At 41.4% G+C, this 25892-nt stretch overlaps 1 protein-coding gene across 14 annotated transcripts in view; it reads left to right on the forward strand.

The window, feature by feature from the left end:
* The window catches only part of mycbp2 (MYC binding protein 2), a 70994-nt gene that overhangs the window by 11097 nt on the left and 34005 nt on the right, over positions 1-25892 (forward strand). For 8 of the 14 annotated variants that reach the window (XM_046053576.1, XM_046053580.1, XM_046053585.1 and 5 more), the window contains exons 3-39: positions 3232-3447; positions 5250-5403; positions 5688-5884; positions 6874-7116; positions 8102-8173; positions 8468-8564; positions 8677-8750; positions 11034-11172; positions 11382-11458; positions 12949-13153; positions 13278-13442; positions 13649-13807; positions 13897-14101; positions 14290-14435; positions 14911-15021; positions 15360-15464; positions 17447-17566; positions 17698-17779; positions 18083-18200; positions 18299-18657; positions 18791-18963; positions 19491-19616; positions 19883-20010; positions 20462-20553; positions 20648-20782; positions 20945-21028; positions 21114-21210; positions 21304-21496; positions 21891-22165; positions 22317-22538; positions 22723-22914; positions 24333-24539; positions 24674-24811; positions 24894-25072; positions 25157-25299; positions 25435-25535; positions 25641-25859. In XM_046053576.1, coding sequence (XP_045909532.1) covers positions 3232-3447; positions 5250-5403; positions 5688-5884; positions 6874-7116; positions 8102-8173; positions 8468-8564; positions 8677-8750; positions 11034-11172; positions 11382-11458; positions 12949-13153; positions 13278-13442; positions 13649-13807; positions 13897-14101; positions 14290-14435; positions 14911-15021; positions 15360-15464; positions 17447-17566; positions 17698-17779; positions 18083-18200; positions 18299-18657; positions 18791-18963; positions 19491-19616; positions 19883-20010; positions 20462-20553; positions 20648-20782; positions 20945-21028; positions 21114-21210; positions 21304-21496; positions 21891-22165; positions 22317-22538; positions 22723-22914; positions 24333-24539; positions 24674-24811; positions 24894-25072; positions 25157-25299; positions 25435-25535; positions 25641-25859 — 5748 coding nt within the window. The remainder of the gene's footprint in view (positions 1-3231; positions 3448-5249; positions 5404-5687; positions 5885-6873; positions 7117-8101; positions 8174-8467; positions 8565-8676; positions 8751-11033; positions 11173-11381; positions 11459-12948; positions 13154-13277; positions 13443-13648; positions 13808-13896; positions 14102-14289; positions 14436-14910; positions 15022-15359; positions 15465-17446; positions 17567-17697; positions 17780-18082; positions 18201-18298; positions 18658-18790; positions 18964-19490; positions 19617-19882; positions 20011-20461; positions 20554-20647; positions 20783-20944; positions 21029-21113; positions 21211-21303; positions 21497-21890; positions 22166-22316; positions 22539-22722; positions 22915-24332; positions 24540-24673; positions 24812-24893; positions 25073-25156; positions 25300-25434; positions 25536-25640; positions 25860-25892) is intronic. The other 6 variants (XM_046053577.1, XM_046053588.1, XM_046053579.1 and 3 more) reach the window with 5 other exon arrangements.

Here is a 25892-nt window from a genome sequence, read left to right on the forward strand (position 1 = left end):
AGTTAGCAACAAGCTGGTGAACAAAGTGGAACATTTAGCTGCTTAAAAGGCAGATATTGTTGGAGTTTGTGAAGACCCAAAACAGAGCTAAAGTAGAGTGAACAGTGGACTTGAGTTTTCCATGTGGCCACAGACACGACTCCAAATGAAAGCTGATGTGAATGTGTAAATAAGAAACAGTGATAACATTGCAATGCAGTTTTCACAACATGTTTACCTTGAACACAACTCGCATCTTTCTGCATTGATTTTGTAAAATGTTGAGTAAGCCGTTTTGTAAGTGTGATAGCTGTGTTGAGCTATCTTGAAATTGGTAAACACTTGGCTAAGCCCAGTGTGTACAAAAGTGAGCTTCCCGAGGAGTCAAAGCAAAAAGAGGAGTCATGTCATGTCACAATGTTGCACTGACTAGACATGAAGACAATGACAGAACTGATTGTATAAAGACTATGTTCTACAGAGGCTTTACACTCCCACTCTGTTGGAGTTATATAATGTAGTTTCAAGTCAAATGCAACAGCTAACATTTGCCTAGAGTCCCTCAGGGAACCTAATCCTCGGAGGAATTCACAGTCTCGTAAAGCCAGATGGGATATTACCCCACTCATTGTGGTCAGTAGGCACTTGCTTTGGTAAGGTGTGTCATTAGTGGATGTAGACTAAGATTGCCTCTTAGTGGCAATCCTTAAGATTTCAGTTCTGGTTGATTTGATAAATCCTGTAGTTACTGGTGGCAACATTAAAATGCAGGTTAATGCTGCAGGTTGCAGAATGCTGGGGGCAGCAAAACAAACTAATGTAAGTTTTAATAAAGAAGTCAGGCAATAATTGTGCTGTAATTCTTCATCTAACAGCTCACTGTGGCCACTGCTTCTTGTTTTATTAGTCCCAGCAATATTTCAACTTGTGTTTAGCTAGTTAAATGCTTTTAATTAAAGTTGCAGCAATAGGAAATGTTTGGTTTGCATTAGCAGTAACTTAATTTAGCCTTTTTTCTGGGAATGCCGCCACCAACACCCAGTTACAAATATATATATATATATATATATATATATATATATATATAAACATTACAATATCTTCATTCGTTGGCCATAGGCTCAATCACCATTGTGTTACTTCATTCAGGGATGTGATTTTTCCCGTTTAATCCGGAATTCCGGATTTTCCGACCTGAAACCCCCGATCCCCGTGAATCATGCAGATCTGTAATTTAGAAGGAGCTGGCAGAGTGAAATGGAGAGGATTTGAGGACATCTACAGGCTGACGTGTGTAAAGTTTTATTCCTTTCCAGGTATCACCAAGGATGTTTGTTTGCGTTCAGCTGCCCATTCCACACCTGCGTAGTGTGTTCCACAGTCGCTCTCGCGCATCAGTGGTAACGTGTTGGGCAGTACTGTAATATTACTTTTCCCAGTAAAGAGTAATGTAACGGATTGCTATTTCCAGTTATATTATTCGTTACTAATCCAAGCAACGCTGCGCTGCTGAAGCCACCATCCCTGACGTGAATGCGCGACCGCGCTGCAGCTCAGCGGCACCGGACCTTATGTTGTTCAAGTCAGCTGTTAGCCAAAAAGCTAAAGGAAGACTGGAGAACAGGGAGAGAGAGGTATTTTCTATAGCTGTAAGTAACGTTATTGCCATTATTGTGTCACAGTCAAATAACATTGTCGTCCGTTGTACACTTTGTGCGACCAGCCAAAAGCTTTCAACTGCGAACAATTATACTTAATTAAAACATCAGCTAAGCACAGCAACGTGAAACTCAGACAGAAAGAAACTCCGGCCGCTACTGCCAGTGATGCTTGGACTCGTCGGGAGAGAGTGGCGTTATATCACCCACTAGTAAGGTAGAGTAGATAATATTAATTTTTTTTAAGGATTATATGCTAAGTAACTAGCAGGTAATAGCTATAGGCCTATTATTTCTGAGTAACCTGCCCAACACTGAGTTGACAATAAGGATCAGATAAATTGGGTGTGTTTTGATTATTGCTTGTTATAGGCTATCTAATGTTTACTTTGACGTTGTCGATTGATAACTCATATAGCCTATATACACTTTGCTGTATGAATGGTTGCTTTTTAAGTCCTTATGTTAAAGGTTTTGGCACCTTATAAAGTAATTTCTTGTGAATGGTTGTGACAGGGTTTATATAAGGCCTTTTCAGATGGCTTGGATCCGCAGGGTCGCTCTGTGCTCCTCGTCAACAGACAGGCAAACAAGCGCTGGCGAAGTAACCATAGCAATGGCTTCTATGTAACTGGCGCTCAGTATATCTTTCTGCTTTTTTGCCCTTTGCCAATCACATGCCTGTTCATTGGGTGATTGATAGACATTTATTTAAGTCCTCAAGATTCCAACTTTAAGCACCTGCATAACTAACAAAAAGCTGAGGGACACAAATCAAAATGAATACATCATAACTTCCAGATGAATAATAATGTTTATGACTTGTGTTGGGGCTGACTGATAAATCATTAGCAATATTATTGGCCATATTGAGCTAATAATAATAATAAATCAGAATCTGTGTTTAGAACAGCCACAAATCCACTGCAAAACACAGCAATCAGCTGATCTTGATAGTACTTTGAACAAAAGTATAGCTGATTAGAACAATAAACAAAAGTTAATTTGAAACTGCATTATGTCATGTTATCTTTGGGAGGTCACATAACAACTGTTAGGGATAATATTTGTTTGTTATGTGTTTCTAAAAAGAAGTAGACATTTTTTTTATTAAAAATGTGTTTAACAATCCCATACCTTTCGGGCCCTAATAAATACAGCAGTGATGGCATGAAATCAACAAGAACCAAGATGGAGCTTTCAGTTTTGTTCTAGACCAAGTGGAAACTGACATCAGGACAACAACATCAGTTTATTAAAACATGCTTGCTGCTGTCAATATAGAGTCACTACTTTTGTCTACAAGACATTATTATGGTCTCAATCCCGGTCACTCTGTTCATATCTTTTTAAATTGTGACTTGGAGGTTAAAACGATGTTAAGACTTCAAGTGAGTAAATCTTTTTCAGTGGAAAAATGAAAGCAAACTACAGGTGCAAACATGACTGTATCACTGACAGACTGTATCACTTTACAATTACACCTGTTCATAAAGAATTTACATTGCTGTTTATAAATGACTGGATGCTGTGCTAAATAGCTTAACGATGCACCATTATTGCTGACCACCCCATTCTCTCTCTTTTTCCATAGGCTGAAAGTTTAGATGGAGCCCTCTGCGTGCCAGACATCAAGCTTCACAGCAACCCATCTGCATTCAATGTCTACTGCAACGTGCGGCACTGTGTGCTGGACTGGCAGCAGAGAGAGGCCTCCCTGGCGCTGGCTTCCAGGAGCTCGGTGCAGAGTGGCGACTCTGACAGTGAGGAGGAGGAAGAGTACCGCGAGCCAGCCGTGAAGCTGCCAAAGGTATGGGGGGGGGGGTATCAAGGTTAGAGCCAGCTCTTTATCTTAGGGATGCAACGACCCTTTATCTCCCCGGGCTTGTATGTAGGGCTCATGCTTTTTATTGCTGTGATAATTGGCGTCACTTTGCCAGAGGTTTGAAACCCGCGTTCTGTGGGGATGACAGCCTCTACTCTGTTTCCCCAGCTCCCTCTCCTACTCTGTGTGCCTGTCGGTTTATCTTTCTTACTCCATATCACTGCTGTTGGTTTTTATTTAAAATGTTAACTATTGCTCGTACGTGGAAACAAAATGAGTAATCTGTAATGAAAACAATTATCACGCACAGTGGACTGTTTTTAATTAGTTTGCTTTGTACTCAGGTAAAGTGTTGCTAAAATCCCTTATCACCTGGTCTTACTGCATGCCTCATTACCCTGTGAACTAAGGTATTCATGTTCTCTTTGATAACATTATGTAGAGGAAAATAGCAAGCCATGCTGAACAGATCATTAACACCAAATCATCTGAGGCAGTGTGTCAAATTATTTAGGGTTCTATACCGTGAATGGCAGAATTCAGAAATTAAGTTAAGTGTGTTTGATGTCTTTGTAAAAGGCTACAGCCTTACAGTACCACAATAAATAATCGGAGGAGTCACCTGTTAGCTTGTCATCCAAGTGAGGCTGCAGGGGCACCGTAAATGAGCTGAACATCAGTTGTACACTGTAGTTTAGGATTCAGCAGAAGAAATGCTTTCAAATTACCAGAATTTTTCCTTTATCTATTATGCACTCTGTGTTTGAAAAGGCTCACCACAACAGCACAACACAGTTACTAAACAGTTATACGTGTTTGCAATGTGCATGTCTGTTTAGAGAATTGTAAGTTGATTTCAACTTATGTTGCATGACCGCTGTACATATTGGTTAGCAGGTAAATACTGGAGTGTCACAAATGGTTAGGTTTCATTGTTAAACTGGTAAGTCTGTGTCCATTTGATCACTTTTCAGACCATTTATTTAATTAAATTGGCTACTCTTGATATAATATTTTGGGGTAATTTAGTTTTAATAAGATTAATAACAGTTGCTGACAACCTATATGTTGAGGATTGTTGCTGTTTTTGTGTGTATGTGTTTCAAATAAGTAACACTGACAGAGCGCCTGTAAGCCTTTATTCCATAAGTATTATTTTGTTATTTACATATATCTAACTAGCTTAAAGGTCTAGAATATCTATTGTAAATTTGTTCATCTATATCTGCTCAGTTTTTTATGTACAAATTGGCAACAAGTGATTCACTGGCAGCAACATCAAAGCAACATTTGATTCACTAACAAGCCTTACTGAGAGAGACCGGGAGAAATAGAGAGAGAGGCATTCTTTTTTAGGCCAAACTCCTTTGCCTGCCTCCGTTGCCCATGCACTTAAGTGGGTCTGTCATTATACTAAATCTTAATAGTGGATGTTGTTGTCAGCTGTGGTAACTGTACATAATGTGGGCCCCCAGCTAAATGTAGGTTATTTTAATGTAGAATGATTAGGTCATACTATTACAAGAAGACATCCCCTCCGAGCTTCTGTTTATCAATACTGTTTAATTTAGAATACTTGTTAAAAGAGACATTTCTTATCAACAACAGGCAATTGTGTATAAACCCGATATGGTGACAGAAAGTGGTGATTGTTTTTAAAACTATATGCAATGTCCATATGCTGTGTAAAGTGGTATCACAGCTAGTGAAGCTAGACATGGGCTGTGGTACAACAGCATGCTGTTCATTAGCTCATGTAAAAAATTTGCTTTCTTCTGTGTGTGCAGATCATTGGCATTGGCCTATGTGGGGTATTTGAGCTGATAAAAGAGACTCGGTTCTCTCACCCCTCACTGTGCCTGCGCAGCCTGCAGGCCTTGTTGGACATGCTGCAGGGACAACAGCCTGAGGGCTTTCAGACTGAGCCTCCTGATGTGCTAGGTAAGGCTGAAAATGTGCACACATGCAATCCAATGCAATAGCCCTGGAACAAATATTGTTTGTGAAGCTTAAAATATTCAGTTTTATTGACCCTGTCCAAGATGTGTTGTTGCAAACAAATGATCTTTTTGAGGCTGTAGTAAGTTGGCATGTGATATTGAACTCCATTATATAACATTACGTAATTTGTTTCTTGTATTCTGTTCACCTGATTTACAAACAGCACATTTTTCTCTTTTCATGAATGTCTAACCCCTGCACACCACTTGTACACTTGTCTTCAGAGTCTCTTTTCCAGTTGTTGTTGGAGACCACGGTTCGGAGCACAGGGCCCAATGACCCGACTGGACAGGCCATCACTGCACTGTCCTGTGCCTGCCTCTTCAGCCTGGTGGTGGCCTGGGGAGACACTGGCAAAATCTTGCAGGCCGTCTCGGCCATCCTCACCAACAACGGCAGCCATGCCTGCCAGACGATACAGGTAATTAACCAATTTAAATAAATGCTGAATGCATTTGGCATTTTGACTGCACAGTTGTCTGTGCTCTTTGTCTTTCTTTTGCTTATGCTTGTATTCTGTGAGGCACAAGCTAGAATGACGTTGTTCTTACATAATCAGTAGAATTTGAATTGTTATATTTTCTGAACCACCTCCACCAGGAAATATAGTATTTTTTCAGTTATCCTTTCAAATTTTACCTTCAGATTAGTAGAAATGACCAACAAAGTGAATTTGTAAAGGATAATGTAACCTCTGGCTCCTCCATGCATTTCCTTTTGAGCAGAGAGACTCAGAGCAGTGTCTGGACAGCACAAATTGAGTTTTGGAAAATGTCAAGCTGCTCTGATTCTTCTGTTTGATTACGTTACCCTGTCTGCATTCTTATGCCAGTTTGCTTCGATCTCTAGCTTGTCCTCTCTCTCTGTTTCTTTCTCTCCGTTTTTATTTTATTGCCTAAGTTTTGCTTTATATAAAATAGTGACCATAAAAATGTTTAACCTGCATACATATCAAATTTGTAAACTCAACCAGCGCTGCAGTAGGCCTCGCATATTTATCCCCCACTGACGTAGGGCCTTTGTGGTTTTAACCTGGTTCCTCATCTTTTAGGCATTGACTGAGCTGTGAATCATTAGAATGGCAGGCAGGCTGGTGGGAAGTGTGGGCTTATGTGCTGTACACGCCTGTGTGTTCGTTTCTATCTGTGTGAACAGTGAGATAAGCTGTAAGTGTTCTGCCATGGAAATGTGTGTGTGGAAAAATGCATTCGGGCAGAATGAGAGGGGAGTGAATATGTAGGTATCGTGACAACAGTCTCACACTAATATGAGAATTTGACTCAGCAATAAAGAAGCTCATTCGCAAGTTCCAACCTGGTGCATGGTCTGCTTCACGAAATATACCTCATTGTGTCACATTAGAGGTTTGAAGTCTTTCAGCACTCTCCTTGTCTTCCCAAATCTCACCAGGTGCCCACTATACTGAACGCGCTACAGAGGAGTGTACAGGCTGTCCTGGTGGGAAAGATTCAAATCCAGGATTGGTTTGGGAATGGGATCAAACGTGCGGCCCTGATGAACAAGTGGGTCCTGAAAGAGGTGGCCATTGATGAGGATGAGCGCTGTCTTTTACAGACTGATGGTTCCTTCCTGTACTTGCTCTGTAAGGATGGGCTCTACAAAGTGGGTTCTGGATACAGTGGCACCGTGAGGGTATGTAACAGTCAAACCTGGATGTTGTCACTGTTGAGATCTCCAAAGTTGGTGATTTAGACTTTTCAGATAAACTGAAGGATAATTTATTCTCTCTTGTAATGAAGCTTAAAGGAGGCTGTTTTTCATGGCTCAGGAAAAGTTTACGTTTTGGAGATACATGGTTTTCACGGGGCAGCAGCCGTGTATACTCTCAGTTGCTAGTTAATTAAGTATGACGAGCCAAAAATGTTGCAGTTTAATGAAACAGTCCTGCAATAAATCCTGCCTACATGACAATTATGTTCATGTTTTGTTGAAACGGCTTTAGAGAGGTGTTGGTTCTGATCATTTTGGAGGCTGTAATTTATGATGCTGTTAAACTGTATTGAATAACACTAACCAGTGTTTTTATTATTTTTTCCAACCCAACCCCATTATATAAATGAAAATAGGCTAAATGACAGAAACATCTTTCTGTATAATGCAATACAGCCTCACAGATTATATCCTCCAAAATCACAGGGTTGATGCAACATGTATCTAAAACTGTTTTAATAAAAACTGAATTTTCTAACATTTAGGTTGGATTTATTGCAGGACTGTTTTAGGCTAGTATTAGGCTACATTGCTGTTTACCTAATAAAGTGGCAGCTGAGTTGGATGTCTGTGTCTGATGTGTTCAAAAAGAAGTATCTACCCAGATGAGAAACTTTGTTTAACCTTCAATTGAATTTGTACATAGGATCATGGGATGAAAACAAGTCTAAACATAAAGGCATTGTACAGAGCATTTCCCAGTTGATGATAGGCAGCTAGCAGCAGTAGTTCGTGTTGCAGTTAGTAGACACCCAAAATTCTGAATACAGTGAACAAACTATACATTTTAGAGTGTGTCAATATTAAATGCCAGTGTTTGTTGTTGTCTGGTGATTGTTCATCTGCTAACAGTATAGTATGGTTTGTCAATGTTCATGGTTGCCTGCTCATTTGCATGTGTCGACAGGGCCATGTGTACAACTCCACGTCTCGTACCAGGAATCGAAAGGAGAAGAGATCATGGCTGGGCTTTGCTCAGGTAGGTAGTGGAGCTTTCATCAAGATGTTCCTCGACTACATTTTGTTGAGTTGACCTCCATGTGACTTCAGTGATGTTGGTTATTTGTAGTCAGTGCTTAGTTTCTTATTAAACCCAGAAGTCTTAATAGTTGTATGTTTTTAAAACTGCTGATGTGTTGTTCTTAAGGAATGTGATAGGGATGAATTGTTTAAATACTGTGTCCTCTTTTTCATTATTAACAATACAATAAGTAAGCTGTAAGGCCGAAGTTGGGGAGAGTCCTAACTAACAGTGTTTGTGGTGCGTCTTCAGGGGTACTTGCTGTATCGAGACACAAGTAACCACACTATGTCGGCCATCAAGATCAACCCTGAGACTCTGGAGCATGAGGGGACTGTCACAATGCCAGGTGCTAAGAACAAATTTTTATAATTAGTTTTTTAATTAAAAACACTTCATTGGAGTTAAGTTGTCATAATTCCAACTAACAAAAATACTGGGTATATTCACTATCCCTTCAGGTCAACATTCAGACGGACAGAACATCATCTTCACAGACGGAGAGTACATCAACCAGATTGCAGCCTGCAAAGATGTAAGTTTAAGGTTCCTGCTAAAATTTCTCATTGCCATGAAAATAGCATTCATTATCTTTCCTAGGCTTCTCAAAAGAAGAACAGCTAAAAAGTGGAATTCAAAATTGAGTCAGTATCAGTCGGGGAAGTGCTCAGTGTTTCCAGGAGTTTAAATACATTTATAGTTTTATTAGATTACATTAGAGTCAACTTGATTTTCATTATGCAGAGTATGGATATAGAGCTAATGAAATGCTGTTAGCATTTAACCAGACGTGTAGACATATATTGTTTTATACAGATAATTGCAGTAATACCACATCTTACAATAAGTATAGTGGAGTTACAATATACAGATATTGTATAGTATATATGAATATGTTAAAATGGATAGAAGAGAAGTGAACAGAGTTAGCCCATCCCTGCTTAACAATACTCATCTTTTTTATCTTTTTCAACTGAGTAAGCTCTCTTTCAATATGTGTTGTTTCCCTCATGATAACCAAATCTTTTGTATTTGAAATGAGGGTAGTTGTTCCACTTGAATTACCCTGTGAAGCATCTGCCACTTCCCCTTTGACGGAACCTCAGTTGATCACCAGCTGTGCCACAGAGGAGGGTGTAGCTGTGTCTGTGTGTCGTGTATATGTGGGCGTGGCGGTGAGGGCAATTGCACCAGATGTGGGTGTTCTGCAGAGAGCTTTATCTCTCAAGCAGTTATCTGCATAAACACTCTGTAATGCGAGTGGGGGAAGGGAAGAAGTGAAATCCACATACCTGCCGTTGCAGCTAGCCTTGCTCCTGGATAGCAGTTTGTAGGCTAATCAAGGGAGTAGGATACTATATGGTGTGAGATGAAGGGGAGTCCTCAGAAGCTGCGTGGGTTTAAATTGTGCAGCCACCAAATGCCACCACTGCACAGACCACTTAACATTTTAGGAAAACCACATGAGATACAGAGTGAAGGGGTTTCAGATGCTGGGTGGTAGAGGTAGAAGGTGATGTGTGGGTAATCTGTAGGAGGTCAGGGGGATAGTCAGAGGAAGAAGGTAACCTGTAGGAAGGAAAAGTAGGGGGTGAGGGGTAGCATGGGCTAGAGGATAGAGGCATTATTTAATTATTTGAGTGGCACATGTGCTCTGCTCTGCAGGAATCAGAGCACAATCGATGAGTCAGTCATCATTACCACACAGTGGAAACCAGACCATCCCCATGCTACCCTTCATCCCCTTTTTATATCTCTGTTGTCTCTCAATTATGCTCCAATTGTGTGACTCTTTTTTTCTCTGTTCCTCCCATTATAAATGGTCCCTTTCAGTCGCATCCCCTGCAGTTTGACTAATCCACATCTCAGGCAGTTGTATCATCTGTTATGTGCACTGCATTGAGCCAGAGTGCGTGATGTCACACCATTCACGTTAATGTTTAGATAAATGGATATGCTATTAACACTGACGTGGCTTGGGTTTTAACTTGCTATAGCCACTAACATTTAAAAAAAATGTATGCACAGATTTTGTTATGCTAAGCCACACCCACAGTAGATTGACCCAAACATACTGTCGCTACAGTTGATAGATTGACCCATGATTCCTGTAAGGTTATAATCCATGTTGTTAATCCTAACTGCATCCAGCACATGTAGTTATGACATGTATTTCAGGCCCATTTGTAGCGACTTAGCTCATTCTCCACTGTACCAAAACACGCAGGCACTTGTAGCCAGTCACATGTAAGCAGTCAAATGTTTTGATGTCCACAGTGTCCCCAAATTATTGGAACTTAATAATAATTTGACATTTTGGGAAATATGATGATTTGCTTTCTTGCTGCTCATGTCGGAAACCTGTTTTTATTTTCTATTTGACTCTTTTTAAAAATTGTATTTTAATGTGTTTTCCCTATGTTGCTTTAATGTTTTATGTAGAGCACTTTGAATTGCCTTGTTGCTGAAATGGGCTATACAAATAAGCTTGCCTTGCTGTGCCTCTTGTCAGTAGACTAAATATTAATATTTAGCAATATCAAACTCATGTCATAAATATAAATATGTCATAAATATTTATATTTAGTGTGCATACATGTGAGTGATAACAATCTTCTTTTCTCACTCTGGGCAAGAAAGCAACTTCGTGTATTTCTAAACATTTTGAACTGTTCCTATAAGAGCTTGATTCATTTTGATTGTCACATTGAGTCAGGTGAAGCAAAAAATGTTGAAAGACTCTAAATGTCACACTGTAGCAATGATGAGTCATGAAACTATAAACAGCGTTTTCTCCCGTTGGTCCTGACTCCTGCAGGATGGTTTTGTGGTGCGGATCTATACTATGAGCTCAGACCCGGCCTTGCAGCAGGAACTGCAGCTGAAGCTGGCAAGGAAATGTCTGCACGCCTGTGGGATCTCTCTCTTTGACCTCGAGAAGGATCTGCACATCATCAGTAAGTGATACGATATGTACAAATATATAACTGTAACTGTGCATAGTACACCTGTTAAAGTCATTAGGTATTTCACATTGTATGCGTGTGTCGACAAGGTTGCAAATGTGTCGGAAGTATTCACAACACAAAGGAATAAAACAAAAAAGCAAACTTTCCAACTTTGTCTCATTGTGTATTGGGCTCTAAATAGTATGTTGTTCTCTCAGGCACAGGCTTTGATGAAGAAGCAGCATTGCTTGGAGCAGGCAGGGAGTTTGCTCTGATGAAAACTGCCTCGGGAAAGGTGAGAGTGAAAATATTCTCTGGTGGTGTGCCCAAAATGTTTAGGAAAAATTACAGTTGGAACAGATTCAACTGCTGAGCTTTTGTCTTGCTAATGACAGGCCAGGGACTTTAGAGGGTGAACCTGGGGAAAACACTCTAAATGAATTGTGTTCCTGCATGTTTTTTCTTCCTTCTGTGGTTACACTGGCTACATGAAGCTCGTTGTACAAAATTAACATTCCCTTAGTTCATAACATCTATATGTAATTACCAATAGTAAGATTCCCCAAGGACCAGGCTGACCTAAAGCAAATCAATAAGTTGTAGTATTTTGGAACTATTTGGTGACCCTCTAAGGTAATTGTTCTTTAAATAATACAGAATGAGGGAGCTATATATATTTTTCTTTTTCTGTTTATTGTGCTCTGGGCTCAACTCTTGTTAGTGGTTAAATGCACACTGATCCTATAAAGTGACATCCCTGCTTAACTAACTGGAAGTGATTAGTGTATTTCACCAAGCTAAGCAGCGGCTGTGGCCTATAGTATAATGCCCACTTTCAGGAAAACACACCAGGGCCCACTGCAGTGAAGATTTTTTTTTTTTTATGAAAAACTTGTATAAGAGTAGAAACGCGAACATGAATATAAGTATTAACACAAGTTAATGCTTAAACAGAATAGATTTTATGTTTGTGTCTGTATACAGAGGCTGTTGGAGGAATTGACTCAGTATACTACATGACTCAGAGTTAGATTGCAGGGTCCTGCAAATAGGCCCTGTCGCTGTAGGGAGGCCGCGCTTTGTTGAAGAAGATATTTCACATTTTTATGCAGACTGTCATTCTAAGACGAGAATGCTAACTATGTAGTTGTTTGGGTGTGTGGAGGGTGTGGTTGTGTGTGTCTGTACTGTAGGTGTGGTGTGGTGTGCCTATTTTGCAGATAGCAGTGAAGGGCAGTTGCCTGTTGCATGTTTCTGTGTCTGTGTGGAGTCCTAATCTCACAGCACACTTTATCTGCAGATTACCTTAACCCTGACCGACTAAATCGGTAAAAATAGGAGCAGCTGACCTGTATGTTGGCACAAAGTTCACTCATCACTTGGGCTGGACGTTATGCCAGACATTAGGAAAAGAGTAAAAAGAAGGTTTATTATTTACAAGCTACTGTTCTCTCTGGATGCAGTGCTGTTGGGATCGTGTAATTTACAAAGTGAATGTCGGTTGATTTGAGTAATAAAAATAATGTCACCTCCAGCAGCGGCCTTTGCCTATGCATCATCACAAATGACTCCTGCTGTTTGAATTAAATAAATACAATGCACGTGGTCTGACCAAAAATAATAGTTCATCAAAACTCGGCGGGTGCTTATTCATTCCGCTAAGTGGAACACAGTGGGCTCTGGAAAAGATGGATGGCCGTCTGCTGAAATAGAGATTAACCCTGGCTAAAACTTAGCCACAAACTCCTCAAAAATGACCACTTATTGGTGATCTTTCCCTCACAGATCTACTACACAGGAAAGTACCAGAGCTTGGGTATTAAGCAGGGTGGCCCGTCAGCAGGGAAATGGGTGGAATTGCCCGTTACAAAGTCTCCCAAGATCGCTCAGTTCTCAGTTGGCCATGATGGATCTCATGCGTTGCTTGTAGCCGAAGACGGAAGTGTGTTCTTTACAGGCTCTGCCAGCAAGGGAGAAGACGGAGAGTCCAGTAAGTAAATTTCAAACTATCTGCAGACATTCAACAATTCAGTCTATTCAACCTTTTGTTAAACACAGAATCAAAGCCGTCTCAGTTAAGTTCTGGCTGTCATGTCTGTTATTTTCCTTTGCAGCTAAAAGCCGCAGACAGCCCAAGCCGTACAAGCCCAAGAAGATGATCAAATTAGAGACAAAGACCGCCGTGTACACAGCGTGTAACAATGGCAGCAGCAGCATTGTCACCAAGGACGGAGAGCTCTACATGTTTGGCAAAGATGCTATTTACAGTGACAGCACCTGTGAGTTAACTGGGGCAGGGACTTTTCAAATTCTGAACTTCAGGGAGTTATTCTGAGATGTTTTAGTAGTTTCTTGTCCTTTTCTACATCACTTTGATAAAGACAGATTAAGGACTTTATAAGAATAAACATTTATTTGTCTATAAATATTTCTCTGTTTAAAGCCATATTTTTTACTTTAATCATAATCACATTCTTCTTCACAGGCCAGGTGACAGACCTGAAAGGTCACTTTGTAACTCAGGTTGCCATGGGTAAGGCCCATACGTGTGTTCTGACCAAGAGCGGTGAAGTGTGGACATTTGGGGTGAATAACAAGGGCCAGTGTGGCAGAGACACTGGAGCCATGAACCAGGCAGGGAAAGGTAAGCAGATGGACAAACAAATACACGTATCAACATAGTGTATATTGTTTCTTACATATACGTACATTTTGTGTGTGTGTCTGTTGTAGCGTTTGGTGTTGAGAGCATGGCCACAGCCATGGATGAAGACCTGGAAGATGACCTAGAAGAGAAGGAAGAGAAGAGCATGATGTGCCAACCAGGCATGCACAAGTGGAAGTTGGACCAGTGCATGGTCTGCACGGTGTGTGGAGACTGCACTGGCTACGGTGCCAGCTGCGTCAGCAGTGGACGACCGGACAGAGTACCAGGAGGGTAAGAAGAGACAAAAACTGAAAGGGTTGTCATTACACTATCAGTACAGCACATGTGTTTAATAATTTGTAAGTATTGTGGAGAGCCAGTAAAATGCTTACCTGACTGCGGGGGTGATGTTTTAACTGGTAGAATTGTTTATTATAATGTGAATATTTTTTCTATCTGTGTTTGTGTCCGCCAACCAGTATCTGTGGCTGTGGGTCTGGAGAGTCTGGCTGCTCAGCGTGTGGCTGTTGCAAGGCCTGTGCCAGGGAGCTGGATGGTCAAGAGGCCAGACAGAGAGGCATCTTTGATGCAGTGAAGGAGATGATTCCACTGGACTTGCTGCTAAGTATGCCAGCTGACATCTAATATAACATCATGCCCCGCCCTCTTTTTGCCTTGTTATTCATACAACATATAACATGTACATCTCACCTTTATCACCACTTACATTGTTTACAATTTGCTTAAAGCCACAAAGTCTAATAAATAATATGCATGTTAAAATCTCATTCACATACATATTTCCTATGGTTTGCAGTATGCCGGACCCTCCATAATTGATTAGAATAAATCAGGGATGAGTGCAAGCTATATATCCTTCTGAGCTATGCCAGCACGCTGCTTATGCTACACATATCACCCTGTCTGCTGCATTTGCTTGAAGTCATTGCCTCTCCATCACGTCTCCATCATTCATTGATGTTTGTCTTGTTTTGTTCTGCTCTGCTTCGTCTTCCCTTCTGCTCCTGCTCCTTCTCCTTCTCCTTCTTCTTCTGCATCCTGCCTTGGCTGCCTGTACCTGGGGCCTTTTGTGTTTTCAGCTGTGCCTGTCCCTCCCCCTCCAGGAGTAAACATTGAGGAGCACATTCAGATCCGTCAGGAGGAGAAACGACAGAGGATCAACCGCCGGCACAGGCTGGAGGAGGGCAGAGGTATGATTTAGGGCTAAACAGAATGTACCAATTTTAGCTGTTTTTTTTTTAAATTTTATTTTGCTTTACGAAGTTAAAATGTCTATGATTTGAATGAGAATTTAATATAGGCATAAAGAGAGTGAGGTAGGAGTGGAGGTTAATGATAGGTTGAAAAAAGTCCATCCCTTTTAGTTTCAGGTGCTGTGTGAGCTTGAGTGTTGTGCCTTGGTGACTTCCCCCTTGCTTGTGTCTTGTATAATTTTTCAGTGTGTGTATTGTTGTGGTGTAGTATTATAATGTCTTCTTTCCCATTTGTGAGCATTGTGCATGCATGTGAAAGTTTCTTTCTCCCCCAGGCCCCCTTGTTTTTCCTGGTCCCATATTTATGAACCAGCGTGAGCAGGCCCTAGCCAGAATAAGACCCCTTCAGGCACTAAGGCATAAACGGGACAAGCACAAAGGTACTACGGTCTTCACTAACTCAACGGGTTCAGAAACACCCCTTTGACTCATCTCCCAATCTGGCTGTCCCGCCCACCTCCTCTCTCACTCTCTGACGGCAGGACTCTTATGTCTTCACCAGGTCTCATGGTAACAAACAATGTAGCCTTTTGGCAAGAAGGACTCATTGTGACTCACAGTGGTGAAATGACTGTAAAGCCTTTAGACTGGATTAAAGACCAATCTTCCTTTTGAATTTAATTATTTTTATGCTACAGTAATTATCTTATCATAGGAAAGGACTAAGGTACAATTAAGATTTAGTCAGGTATGCCTAACCATTTTCTGGTTTAACAGTTCTAATCCTCTGAGTAGGATTGCAGTTGTTTAGACTTAAATAGAAATCAGTTGTCCTTGTCTAACTGGATTTACTATCACTCCCATAGCTGCTGATTTGTCACTTTGTGGGTACAGCTTCAGCATTACAAGCAGAGCAAACAGTAAGCACTGTGGACAGCAAGCTTTGATGACAGAAGGAAGGCAGCAGGATTGTCCGTTTTTATAATACATGTTTTTGATGTGGCTTAGAAATCACTCACAAATGTCGAAACATCCATGAACTTAGCATAACATGAAGCTTTTCAGGCACTTGACTATCAGACAAGTGAGTGTAGTGTGGGGGTTTTCTTTGGGGAAAAAGAAAATGTAATTGTGACAAACCATATTTTTAAAGTCACCACAACAGAGGAGCCCAACGCTTACAGGCTTCTGAACTCTCTCTGTACTATGTACAGTATTCAGAAGAAAATATACTTTAGTTAACAAAATATAAAATGTTAAACACATGCAAACTGTCACTAATGTATGACTCATTGCCTGTACAATTATGCAAAACAGCTGTTTTTTTTTCTGTAGATTGTGCACATCGGCAGGGTTCATCTGCCTGTCTGAGCTGCTGCTACTTTTCTTGGCGCATGTTGGCGCATGTTGGAGTGGAACCTCATGTCTGAAACTGCTGGTGGATGATCTTGGCTAGGCCTGATTTTGTGTGCCTGGCATTGTGCCCCGGTTGTTGCCCCGGTTGAACCTTCACACTAGAAACTCATTGTTAAGGATAAAGGGCTTGTTTTATTGTCCCGCTGTTATATGTGGAAACAGTAATTTCTGTTTCAGAGCAGCCGTGGCCAGTGGCAAGAAATTGAGGTTGTTCTTCTTTGTTAAATAACTTTCCTTTTGTGGAACCATTCATTGTGGTTGATACACATTTGTAAGGCTAGGTTATTTGGGGTACCTCCCCTGAGCATCCTCCTTCATGTTTTATGAAGAGGAATGGGTGCCCCAAATGCCTCCATCAACAATACTGGTGTTTCTGTCTATGACCACTTAATAAGCTCTCGGTGCTCTCATTAAGAGTACTTGTGATTACTGACATTGAGAGTTGTTGACATTGAGAGGGCCATGTGCCAGTCAATATTGATTTTACATTTACTGTTAAGTTCAGTTATAAAGATATAAAGCTGTTATCTCATCTGGCCGTCCTCAGTCACAGAGGTAAACCACAATAAGCTGGTTCCTGGTCCAAAAAGGTATTGACAGTCATTATGTTTACTGTAATGCATGGGCCTCTATCCAACCTTTTCCACTCACAAACCACACTTGTGACCTCTTATACAGGGCTCAGGGTATACCAGATTTCCTCTTCATGCAGAAAGATGTTAAAGAAGAAAATCAATTTATTTCCTAAACAAACAATCTGTCCATCTGTAATGGGACTGGTTGCCAAAAGCCTTTCTGTTGTAGAGGTGTTGTTCCCTCGGTACTATTTCGGCATGCTCTTCCCTTTTCTCCGTTTTCTTTTGAATCCTCTTTTCCCTCCAGCTCCGTTTTCCAGGACTTTACAGAGACCTCCACTTCTGCGGTCTGAAGTTGCCACAAAACCTCACTCCCCCCGCCCCCCCCCCATCTCTACTCAAATGTGCTGACTTCTGTGTTTGCCTTGTAGATGGAAGCAGTGAGCGTGGGGAGAAGGATGCCAGCAAAATCACCACCTACCCCCCAGGGGCAGTGAGATTTGACTGCGAGCTGCGAGCTGTGCAGGTCAGCTGCGGTTTTCACCACTCAGGTAAGTTAATTTGCCTCATGGCTGGTTCTGGTGAGGCACCAGAGTATATTTGTCTGCATATTATATTAAGAATTGAGTGGCTGCCCTTGAAGTAAAAAAAGTGAGAAAATAATAATTATATTGCTTTACAGTCGTACTGATGGAGAATGGAGATGTCTACACGTTTGGTTACGGCCAACATGGGCAGCTTGGACATGGAGATGTCAACTCTAGGTACTGCTTCTGTTGCCTTACATCTTTAAAGTGAAATGAAATATTTGTAATATATAAAAATAGTTAATGGAAAAATAAACCACAGTATTTTGTCATTTAAACATTAAGAAATGGTAAGAATATGGACAGATAAGTTGAAATGCCAAGCGTGAAAGATGACATGAAATACTACATTACCCATAAAAGCTAGCCACTTGTGTTTATTCAGCCCAATGTAAAGATTGAGAAATGTAAGTCCAGAGTCTTGCTTTGTCATTTTATTGGCCAAACACAAATAAACTGGATTTTTTTTATACCTCCTAGGGGTTCTCCAACTCTGGTGCAGGCCCTTCCAGGTCCCAGTGTACAGGTGACAGCTGGCAGTAACCACACAGCCGTTCTCCTCATGGACGGGCAGGTCTTTACATTTGGCAGCTTCTCGGTAAGAAAACATTGTCCCTGATACAATGTGTAATCAACTGCTTTTTGGGAGGGTCGAGAATTTCTATGTGTGTGTATATATATGTCCTTGTTTTTCAGAAAGGGCAGCTGGGCCGGCCCATCCTAGACATGCCGTACTGGAATGCCAAGCCATCACCCATGCCCAACATTGGTGCCAAATACGGACGAAAGGCTACCTGGATTGGTGCCAGCGGAGACCAGACGTTCCTGCGGATCGATGAAGCTCTTATCAACTCCCATGTCCTGGCTACTTCAGAGATCTTTGCCAGCAAACACATTATTGGCCTTGTGCCCTCCTCTGTGTCTGAGCCGCCTCCTTTTAAATGTTTGCTTATCAACAAAATGGATGGAAGCTGCAGGACCTTCAATGACTCTGAGCAGGAGGACCTGCAGGGATTTGGCCTGTGTCTGGACCCTGTGTATGATGTAATATGGAGGTTAGTCCAAGGACTGTACAGAGCAATGAAATCCAACTGTGTACTATTTTTCCCAAGTTTTAGGATTTAAAATCTTCCTACAGATAAGATTAATTTGTCCATGTTTGATTTTTGGCCCTCTGTGTGCTTTTAGGTTCCTGCCTGTCTCAAGAGAAATGCTGTGCTACAATGCAGTGATAGCTGATGCCAGGATGCCCTCTGCTACAGATCTACAGGCTCGCTGTAGCATCCTTAGCCCAGAGCTTGCTTTGCCCTCAGGATCACATGCCACCACTACTCGCTCTCACGGAGCCCTACACATCCTTGGTAAGCCTCTGCATCAGATAACCAGCGAAGTGCCCTCGGTTATATGAATATTTTATGAATGTCTTATTGTGAATATGTACATGAATGCTACAACACACATGATGATGGACAATGCGGGTATTCATGTTTCTTTAAACAAGCAGATATTACAGCAGTGTCTAAACCCCGCTCCTCTGATCCAGCTACAGCATAGTCAGTTCAGCTTCGTAAGATGTTTTTCTTTAGGATCTTAATTCTTCATTTTGCTGTCCTATTGTCTCCGATATTACAGTGGAGTTTTTAGAATAATTATATAAATCTTATATTCTTTCTTAGGAACCACAGATTTAGTGATGTGCTTTTCAATTTTGCCATCAGTTTAATTTTAATTCTTGAGAAAAATGCCTATAGAGATAGAGATTTGTGACAGATTTGCCCCTGGATTGTTGGTGCCAAACATATAATTAAGCTTTCTCAGCAATACTTAGGTTATGAATATATCTTCATCATTCAATACTAAGACGATATATACTGGGTTGTCCACTTAGGTTGTCTGGATACGCTGGCAGCCATGCAAGAGCTGAAGATGGGTGTAGCCAGCGCAGAGGAAGAAACCCAGGCAGTGATGAAGGTCTACTCCAAGGAAGACTACAGTGTGGTGAACCGGTTTGAGAGTAAGTCAGTTCTTTTTACAAGATACATGATAAATGATGTATGATCCAGCATACTGGGAGAAGCATTTGGCTGATACAGGTTTTGGTTTGATGTTGTTATTGCATCAAGCTAGGCCAACTTTTTACCCTTTTAAGTCAAATCTTCTGAATATGTGATATACATTTTTTGTTTAGATACGTTTATCATCCTTCTTAGTAAACAACCAAAGTGGAGCAACTGCTGTGTACTTTGCATAGCCTCATCGATCCCATGTGTGATGTTGTAGGTCACGGTGGTGGATGGGGCTACTCAGCTCACTCTGTGGAGGCCATCCGCTTCTGTGCTGATGCAGACATCCTGCTGGGTGGGCTCGGCCTGTTCGGAGGAAGGGGGGAGTACACAGCCAAGATCAAGGTGAGCTTTGTTTTTTGTTTTTTTTATTCATTTCATCTTTTTAACCATTTATTCAGTGTTATTTTCAAGCATTTTTTCATCATGGCTGTAATTTTAGAATTGACTTGCTTTGCGACAGGAGTGACACTTTATCCATAGCATGTGCTTCTGGAAATTGTATACAGTAAAGTCAATTTTAATGTATATAGCCCAATATCACAGGTATCTCAAATATACCAAATCAAAATGACACTGGGTTGTCAATTGGAATATTACTCAGTTTTCTGCTGCAAATCATATAAAATACCTGTGTAACCATAATCAGTGCAAGGCTAGAATAATTGCATTTTAATAGATAAACTTCCTAAAACGAACTTAGTGCCACTGGAGGATAATGCACTCACTGGATTAAGCTGAATCCTGACCTCAAATTATAGTCACTACAATGTATTAACCCATTCCCGCTGTGCAGCTTTTTGAGCTGGGACCTGATGGGGGTGACCATGAGACAGACGGTGATCTGCTGGCTGAGACCGATGTGCTGGCCTATGACTGTGCTGCCAGGTAAAATTATGGGATTCCTTGTTTTTCCGTTTCCCGTAGCTATTACTTGTTGGTTAAATTTAATGTTGGTGTCCTTTTTTTTTTCTTTATTTAGGGAGAAATATGCCATGATGTTTGATGAGCCAGTGCTGCTGCAGCTGGGCTGGTGGTATGTGGCATGGGCCCGAGTGTCTGGTCCCAGTAGTGACTGTGGCTCCCATGGACAGGCTACCATTACTACTGATGATGGGTAAAACTGGCACACAATATAGATAATAGTTTGGCATTCATAAATGAATATGTCTTACAAGTTTTCCATATTAATCATTTGGTCACATTTCATGTTATATAATGTTAAAATTTGAATAGTGGTCACTGCCCTTTAATTTGACTTTTTTTGTTTTCCCTTCAGTGTGGTCTTTCAGTTCAAAAGCTCCAAGAAGTCAAACAACGGTACAGATGTAAATGCGGGTCAGATACCTCAGCTACTTTACAGGCAAGTAAAACTTAACACTTAACAGTGATGCAAGCTTATTTCATCTATAAAAGTAAATGATTTTGATTGCGTCTTTATATTTTAGGCTTCCTTCAAATGATGGCAATGCATCGAAAGGGAAACAGCAGACCAGTGAACCAGTCCACATCCTTAAACGCTCATTTGCTCGTACAGTCTCAGTGGTGAATAATGTCTCTATGCTTTGCTTCCTTCTGCTTGACCGCTTCTTTTTTTAGCAGCACCGTGTGTGACTCTCTACCCTTGTCTCTCTGTAGGAGTGTTTTGAGTCTCTGCTGAGTATCCTTCACTGGAGCTGGACCACCTTGGTTTTGGGTGTGGAGGAGTTGCGAGGGCTGAAGGGCTTTCAATACACAGCCACCCTGCTGGACCTGGAGAGACTGCGCTTTGTTGGCACATGCTGCCTTCGCCTGCTCAGGGTCTACATCTGTGAGATTTTCCCCATTGCTGGTAGGAGCACAGAGAACTGAGAATCCTACTATCCGTGTTAATATGATGGCTTGTTCTTTTGCAAAAAATAAAACTATAGTGCTGCTGCTTTTAAACTGTTGCATATTGCATGACTTGAAATTTGATTTAAGGATAAACAGTGACAGTTCTTTTTCCTATTTAGTTATGAATGGCTTTCTAAATGAAAAACAATTAATCACCCTTACATTTATTCTAGAATGAAATATGTCCATGTGTTTGACCTAGAAAACATTAAAACCTTTACAGACTAGATTGTGTTTATATTTCGTAGATAGTTTTTATTGCAAAAAGTACATTACGTCAGTTAAACTTATTTAGAGCATAACTTCTGATACAGTCTCACATGCTTCTTTTTCTGTTGTCTGATTTCTAGCCAGTACCAAAGCTGTGGTGGAGGAGTCGAGCAAGCTGGCGGAGTGCGTGGGGAAGACACGCAGCCTGCTGAAGAAGATCCTGTCAGAAGGCATGGACAACTGCCTGACCAAACTGGACAACGACCCCCAAGGCTACCTGTCTCAGCCGTTAACCCTGCTGGAAGCTGTGCTGCAGGAGTGCCACAATACCTTTACTGCTTGCTTCCACTCTTTCTACCCAACCCCAGCTCTGCAGTGGGCCTGCCTCTGTGACCTGCTCAACTGCCTAGACCAGGTCTGTGATGGTAGACCACGTCATTGTATTGTAAATAAGACCATTGCTCCCTATAACTATATTGCCATAGGATGTTAAATGAACATTGTAGAAACATTTATATAACATAATAAAATTAGAGATTCATTTTTCTTTTCCCTGTTTTTTTTAGGACATTGCTGAGGCCAACTTTCGCACATCCAGCAGCCGTCTGCTGGCGGCCGTAATGTCAGCGCTTTGCAACACCTCTGTGAAGCTGACATCCATCCTTCCCATTGCATATGACGGGGAAGTGCTGTTGCGTTCACTGGTCAAACAGGTCAGCACAGAGAATGACTCTGCCCTTGCTCACCGTTTCCCCCTGTTGGTGGCCCATATGGAGAAACTGAGCCATGTGAGTTTTTGCATGTCATATACTGTATGTGCATCAGCTACTTCAAAATAGTGGACGTTGGTGCTTATGGGTGCAGTCAGGAAGTGTTTGATAGATGGAGAACGTGGTGGCATTTGATCATTACCACATCCTAGTCCAAATAACTCATGTACTCTACACATTTTTGTATGTTTTACCCCCTTAGACGGAAGAAAACCTGATGGGCATGACTAGTTTCCGGGAGGTGCTGGAGAAGATGCTGGTGATTGTGGTGCTGCCGGTGAGGAAGAGTTTGAGGAAAGAGGTGGAGCTGTTCTCGCCACACCTGGTCTCCAACACCTGTGGTCTGCTGGCCTCCATCGTCTCTGAGCTCACCGCCTCTGCCCTGGGCTCTGAGGTAACTTAAGTCAAACTAATACTTACATGCACCCACCCAAACACACACACATTAAGACATGCATGTAGGGCCACAGGGCTTGGCTTTGGCAAACATTTTGGAAAAAAAGACATTTCCTGATGATCCTGATGTGCTTATTGCCTGCTCTTTTGGAGCTTTTTTTTGAATAACATAAACCGTCATCTGTTGTGTATTTTTATGTTAACCTCTGTCATCTGTAATGGGCATATAATCAGTCCCTCCAGGATTTCGTGGGCCTTTTTAGTGATTGATGCGGTCTAAAATGCCTGATTTAGTGGCAGCTTTTCTAAAAATTTGCGATGAAAGTTGCAATGTTTTGGGTCATTTATATGCGATGGAATTGTAGAAGTAAGTGAAAACTGCAAAGGTAGGTTTAGAATTGTTGTTGAATCATTATTGCCCTCTGTCACATTCCTTTTTGTTTATCAAACAAATGGGATCGCAATTGCATCCTCTCCCAGTTATGTTAAAATCAGAATTGTCAAAGTACAGCTTTATAAACTGAAGATTAGATCTGTCAACAAGACTGCATGTCTTTCCTCGTTCTTTTTCTTTCCTGCTTCCTCATGCCATATCCTTTTAATTAAAGCTCTGTTGTTACTGAACTAACTTCATTGTAATGGTAAAGATGGGGTTTTAACTGTTGCCAAAAAACGAGTTGGTAAGAGTAAGTAAGAATAATATAAAGGGGTGTTTTTCTGTAGGATTTTCTGTATTGTTTTAACAGTATGCTGAGTCATTAAGTGTGTGGGACAGCTGTCTGTCACTCTCCCTCTCTCTTCATTTAATTATCACCACTCTTTCTGTTCATGCTCATACCCACGTAAGCTCTCGTTGCCATAGTAACCGTCATTCGAAGGCAGCCCTCGACACCGCTGTTTTTTCTCTATAGTCTGTTGTCAGGGAAACATCTCTTCCTCCCCAGAGCTCCTGGATAGGTCCTTCTGTAGTTGTGTCTGGCTCTCTAGTCAGCGGGCTGACATAAATAGTAATAGTTTGTATTACTTTACACTAGCCAAACCTAAGATGAGACGTTTTTTCACTTTATTTCAGACAATGTATCCATCAATTTTCTCTCTGCACTATTTTTGTCATTGCTGACCTTCACATTTAGATAACATCCATTACTTGTATAGCAATATTTGAAATGAATTGCTGTTTTTGTGGCTTGTCCTCAATATTGCCAACTGCTGGTGTGCATACTGCTTTTGAGTATAGGACGACCTTTATGCAGAGGATGTAGAGCAGGATTACTCAGGATTTCATTGTTTGATAATATTTGCAGTAAAACTTAGGTTTTCCTCCTCGACTGTGTTAATCAGCCCTTTGTGGTTATGTACTGTAATACTAAATGTTTAATATGGTGCTATATCTTTTATTATGTCCTTACTTATTAGGTTGATGGGTTGAACTCACTCCACTCGGTGAAAGCATCTCCTAACCGTTTCACCAAAACGAGCCAAGGCCGGAGTTGGAACACAGGCAATGGCTCTCCGGACGCCATCTGTCTGACAGTGGACAAGCCAGGCGTTGTGCTGGTTGGCGTTTGCGTCTATGGAGGAGGGGGCATCCACGAGTATGAACTAGAAGTGCTGGCTGATGACGTAAGTGATTATAAATAATTTTCAGCTTATATTTTATGTGTCTTCTGGTTTTGCTTGACTAGTTGTCAACCTTAGTGTCTTGCTTTTAGTTTAGTTTGTTTTATTATTAAAACTTTTGTTCCCTTACCCTTCAGGCTCAGACAGAGCACCCAGGGGACTCTGCACATTCTCATAGGTGGACGTCCCTTGAGCTGGTGAAGGGCACCTACAGCACTGATGATTCTCCCAGTGATATTGCTGAGATTCGCCTGGACAAGGCTGTGCCACTCAAGGTACATAAGATCTCAATAAAACAATACATATATGGTTTTGGTTAAAATGCATAAAGTCTCAATGATTTCTTTGTTGTTGCAGGAGGGGGTAAAGTATGCTGTCCGATTGCGAAACTACGGCAGCCGTACTGCTAATGGGGATGGAGGTATGACCACAGTGCAGTGCTCTGATGGTGTGTCCTTCACCTTTAGCACCTGCAGCTTAAGTAGCAATGGGACCAACCAGACAAGAGGACAGATCCCACAGATTCTCTACTACAGGTAAACACAAAGCCAGCATTTTTGTAATATCTCATCTCTGGAGTATTTATTTTTTTCTGACCTGAGTTTTTCTTCTGGCTGAAGGAGTGAGTACGATGGGGATCTCCAGTCTCAGCTGCTGAGCAAAGCCAATGAGGAGGACAAGAACTGTAGCAGAGCTCTGTCTGTGGTCAGTGCTGTGGTAAGAGCTGCAAAGGACCTGCTTCACAGAGCTTTTGCTGTTGATGGTAAGGACAACAAACTTTAACCTGTATTACTATACTAATAACCTTTGGTAACTGGTGTAAAACCACTTAAACTGGATTTGGATTATATGTGTTCACTATCTCTTAAATGTAATATATGTCCTTCATTATTTCCAGTGGATGATATTCCTGAGCTATTAAGTTCCTCCAGCCTGTTTTCCATGCTCCTGCCTCTTATCCTGGCCTACATTGGCCCTGTGGCTGCCTCTGTGCCTAAGGTAAGAGGTCAAACCAGGATGGCAAACCCTTCATCTTGAATTATTAAATTGTCTCTCTCGCTCTGATGTGGGGTTGTGATGAAATGCGTCCACTTCTTCATCCAGGCTGCTGTTGAGGTCTTTGGACTCGTTCAGGAGCTGTTGCCTGCTGTCTCTGCCCTCAACCAAAAATATGCCCCACCCACCTTCAACCCCAACCAGTCAACAGACAGCACAACTGGCAATCAGCCTGAGCAGGGACTGTCGGCTTGTACCACCTCAAACCACTACTCAGTAATTGAGAGTGACCACCCATACAAACAAGCTGGGGTCACGCAATACAGGGTAAAGTATTTAGCATGCTGTAACTGCTTCGCA

The sequence above is a fragment of the Micropterus dolomieu genome, linkage group LG07 (assembly GCF_021292245.1).
Source record: "Micropterus dolomieu isolate WLL.071019.BEF.003 ecotype Adirondacks linkage group LG07, ASM2129224v1, whole genome shotgun sequence".
NCBI classification, from domain to species: Eukaryota; Metazoa; Chordata; class Actinopteri; order Centrarchiformes; family Centrarchidae; genus Micropterus; species Micropterus dolomieu.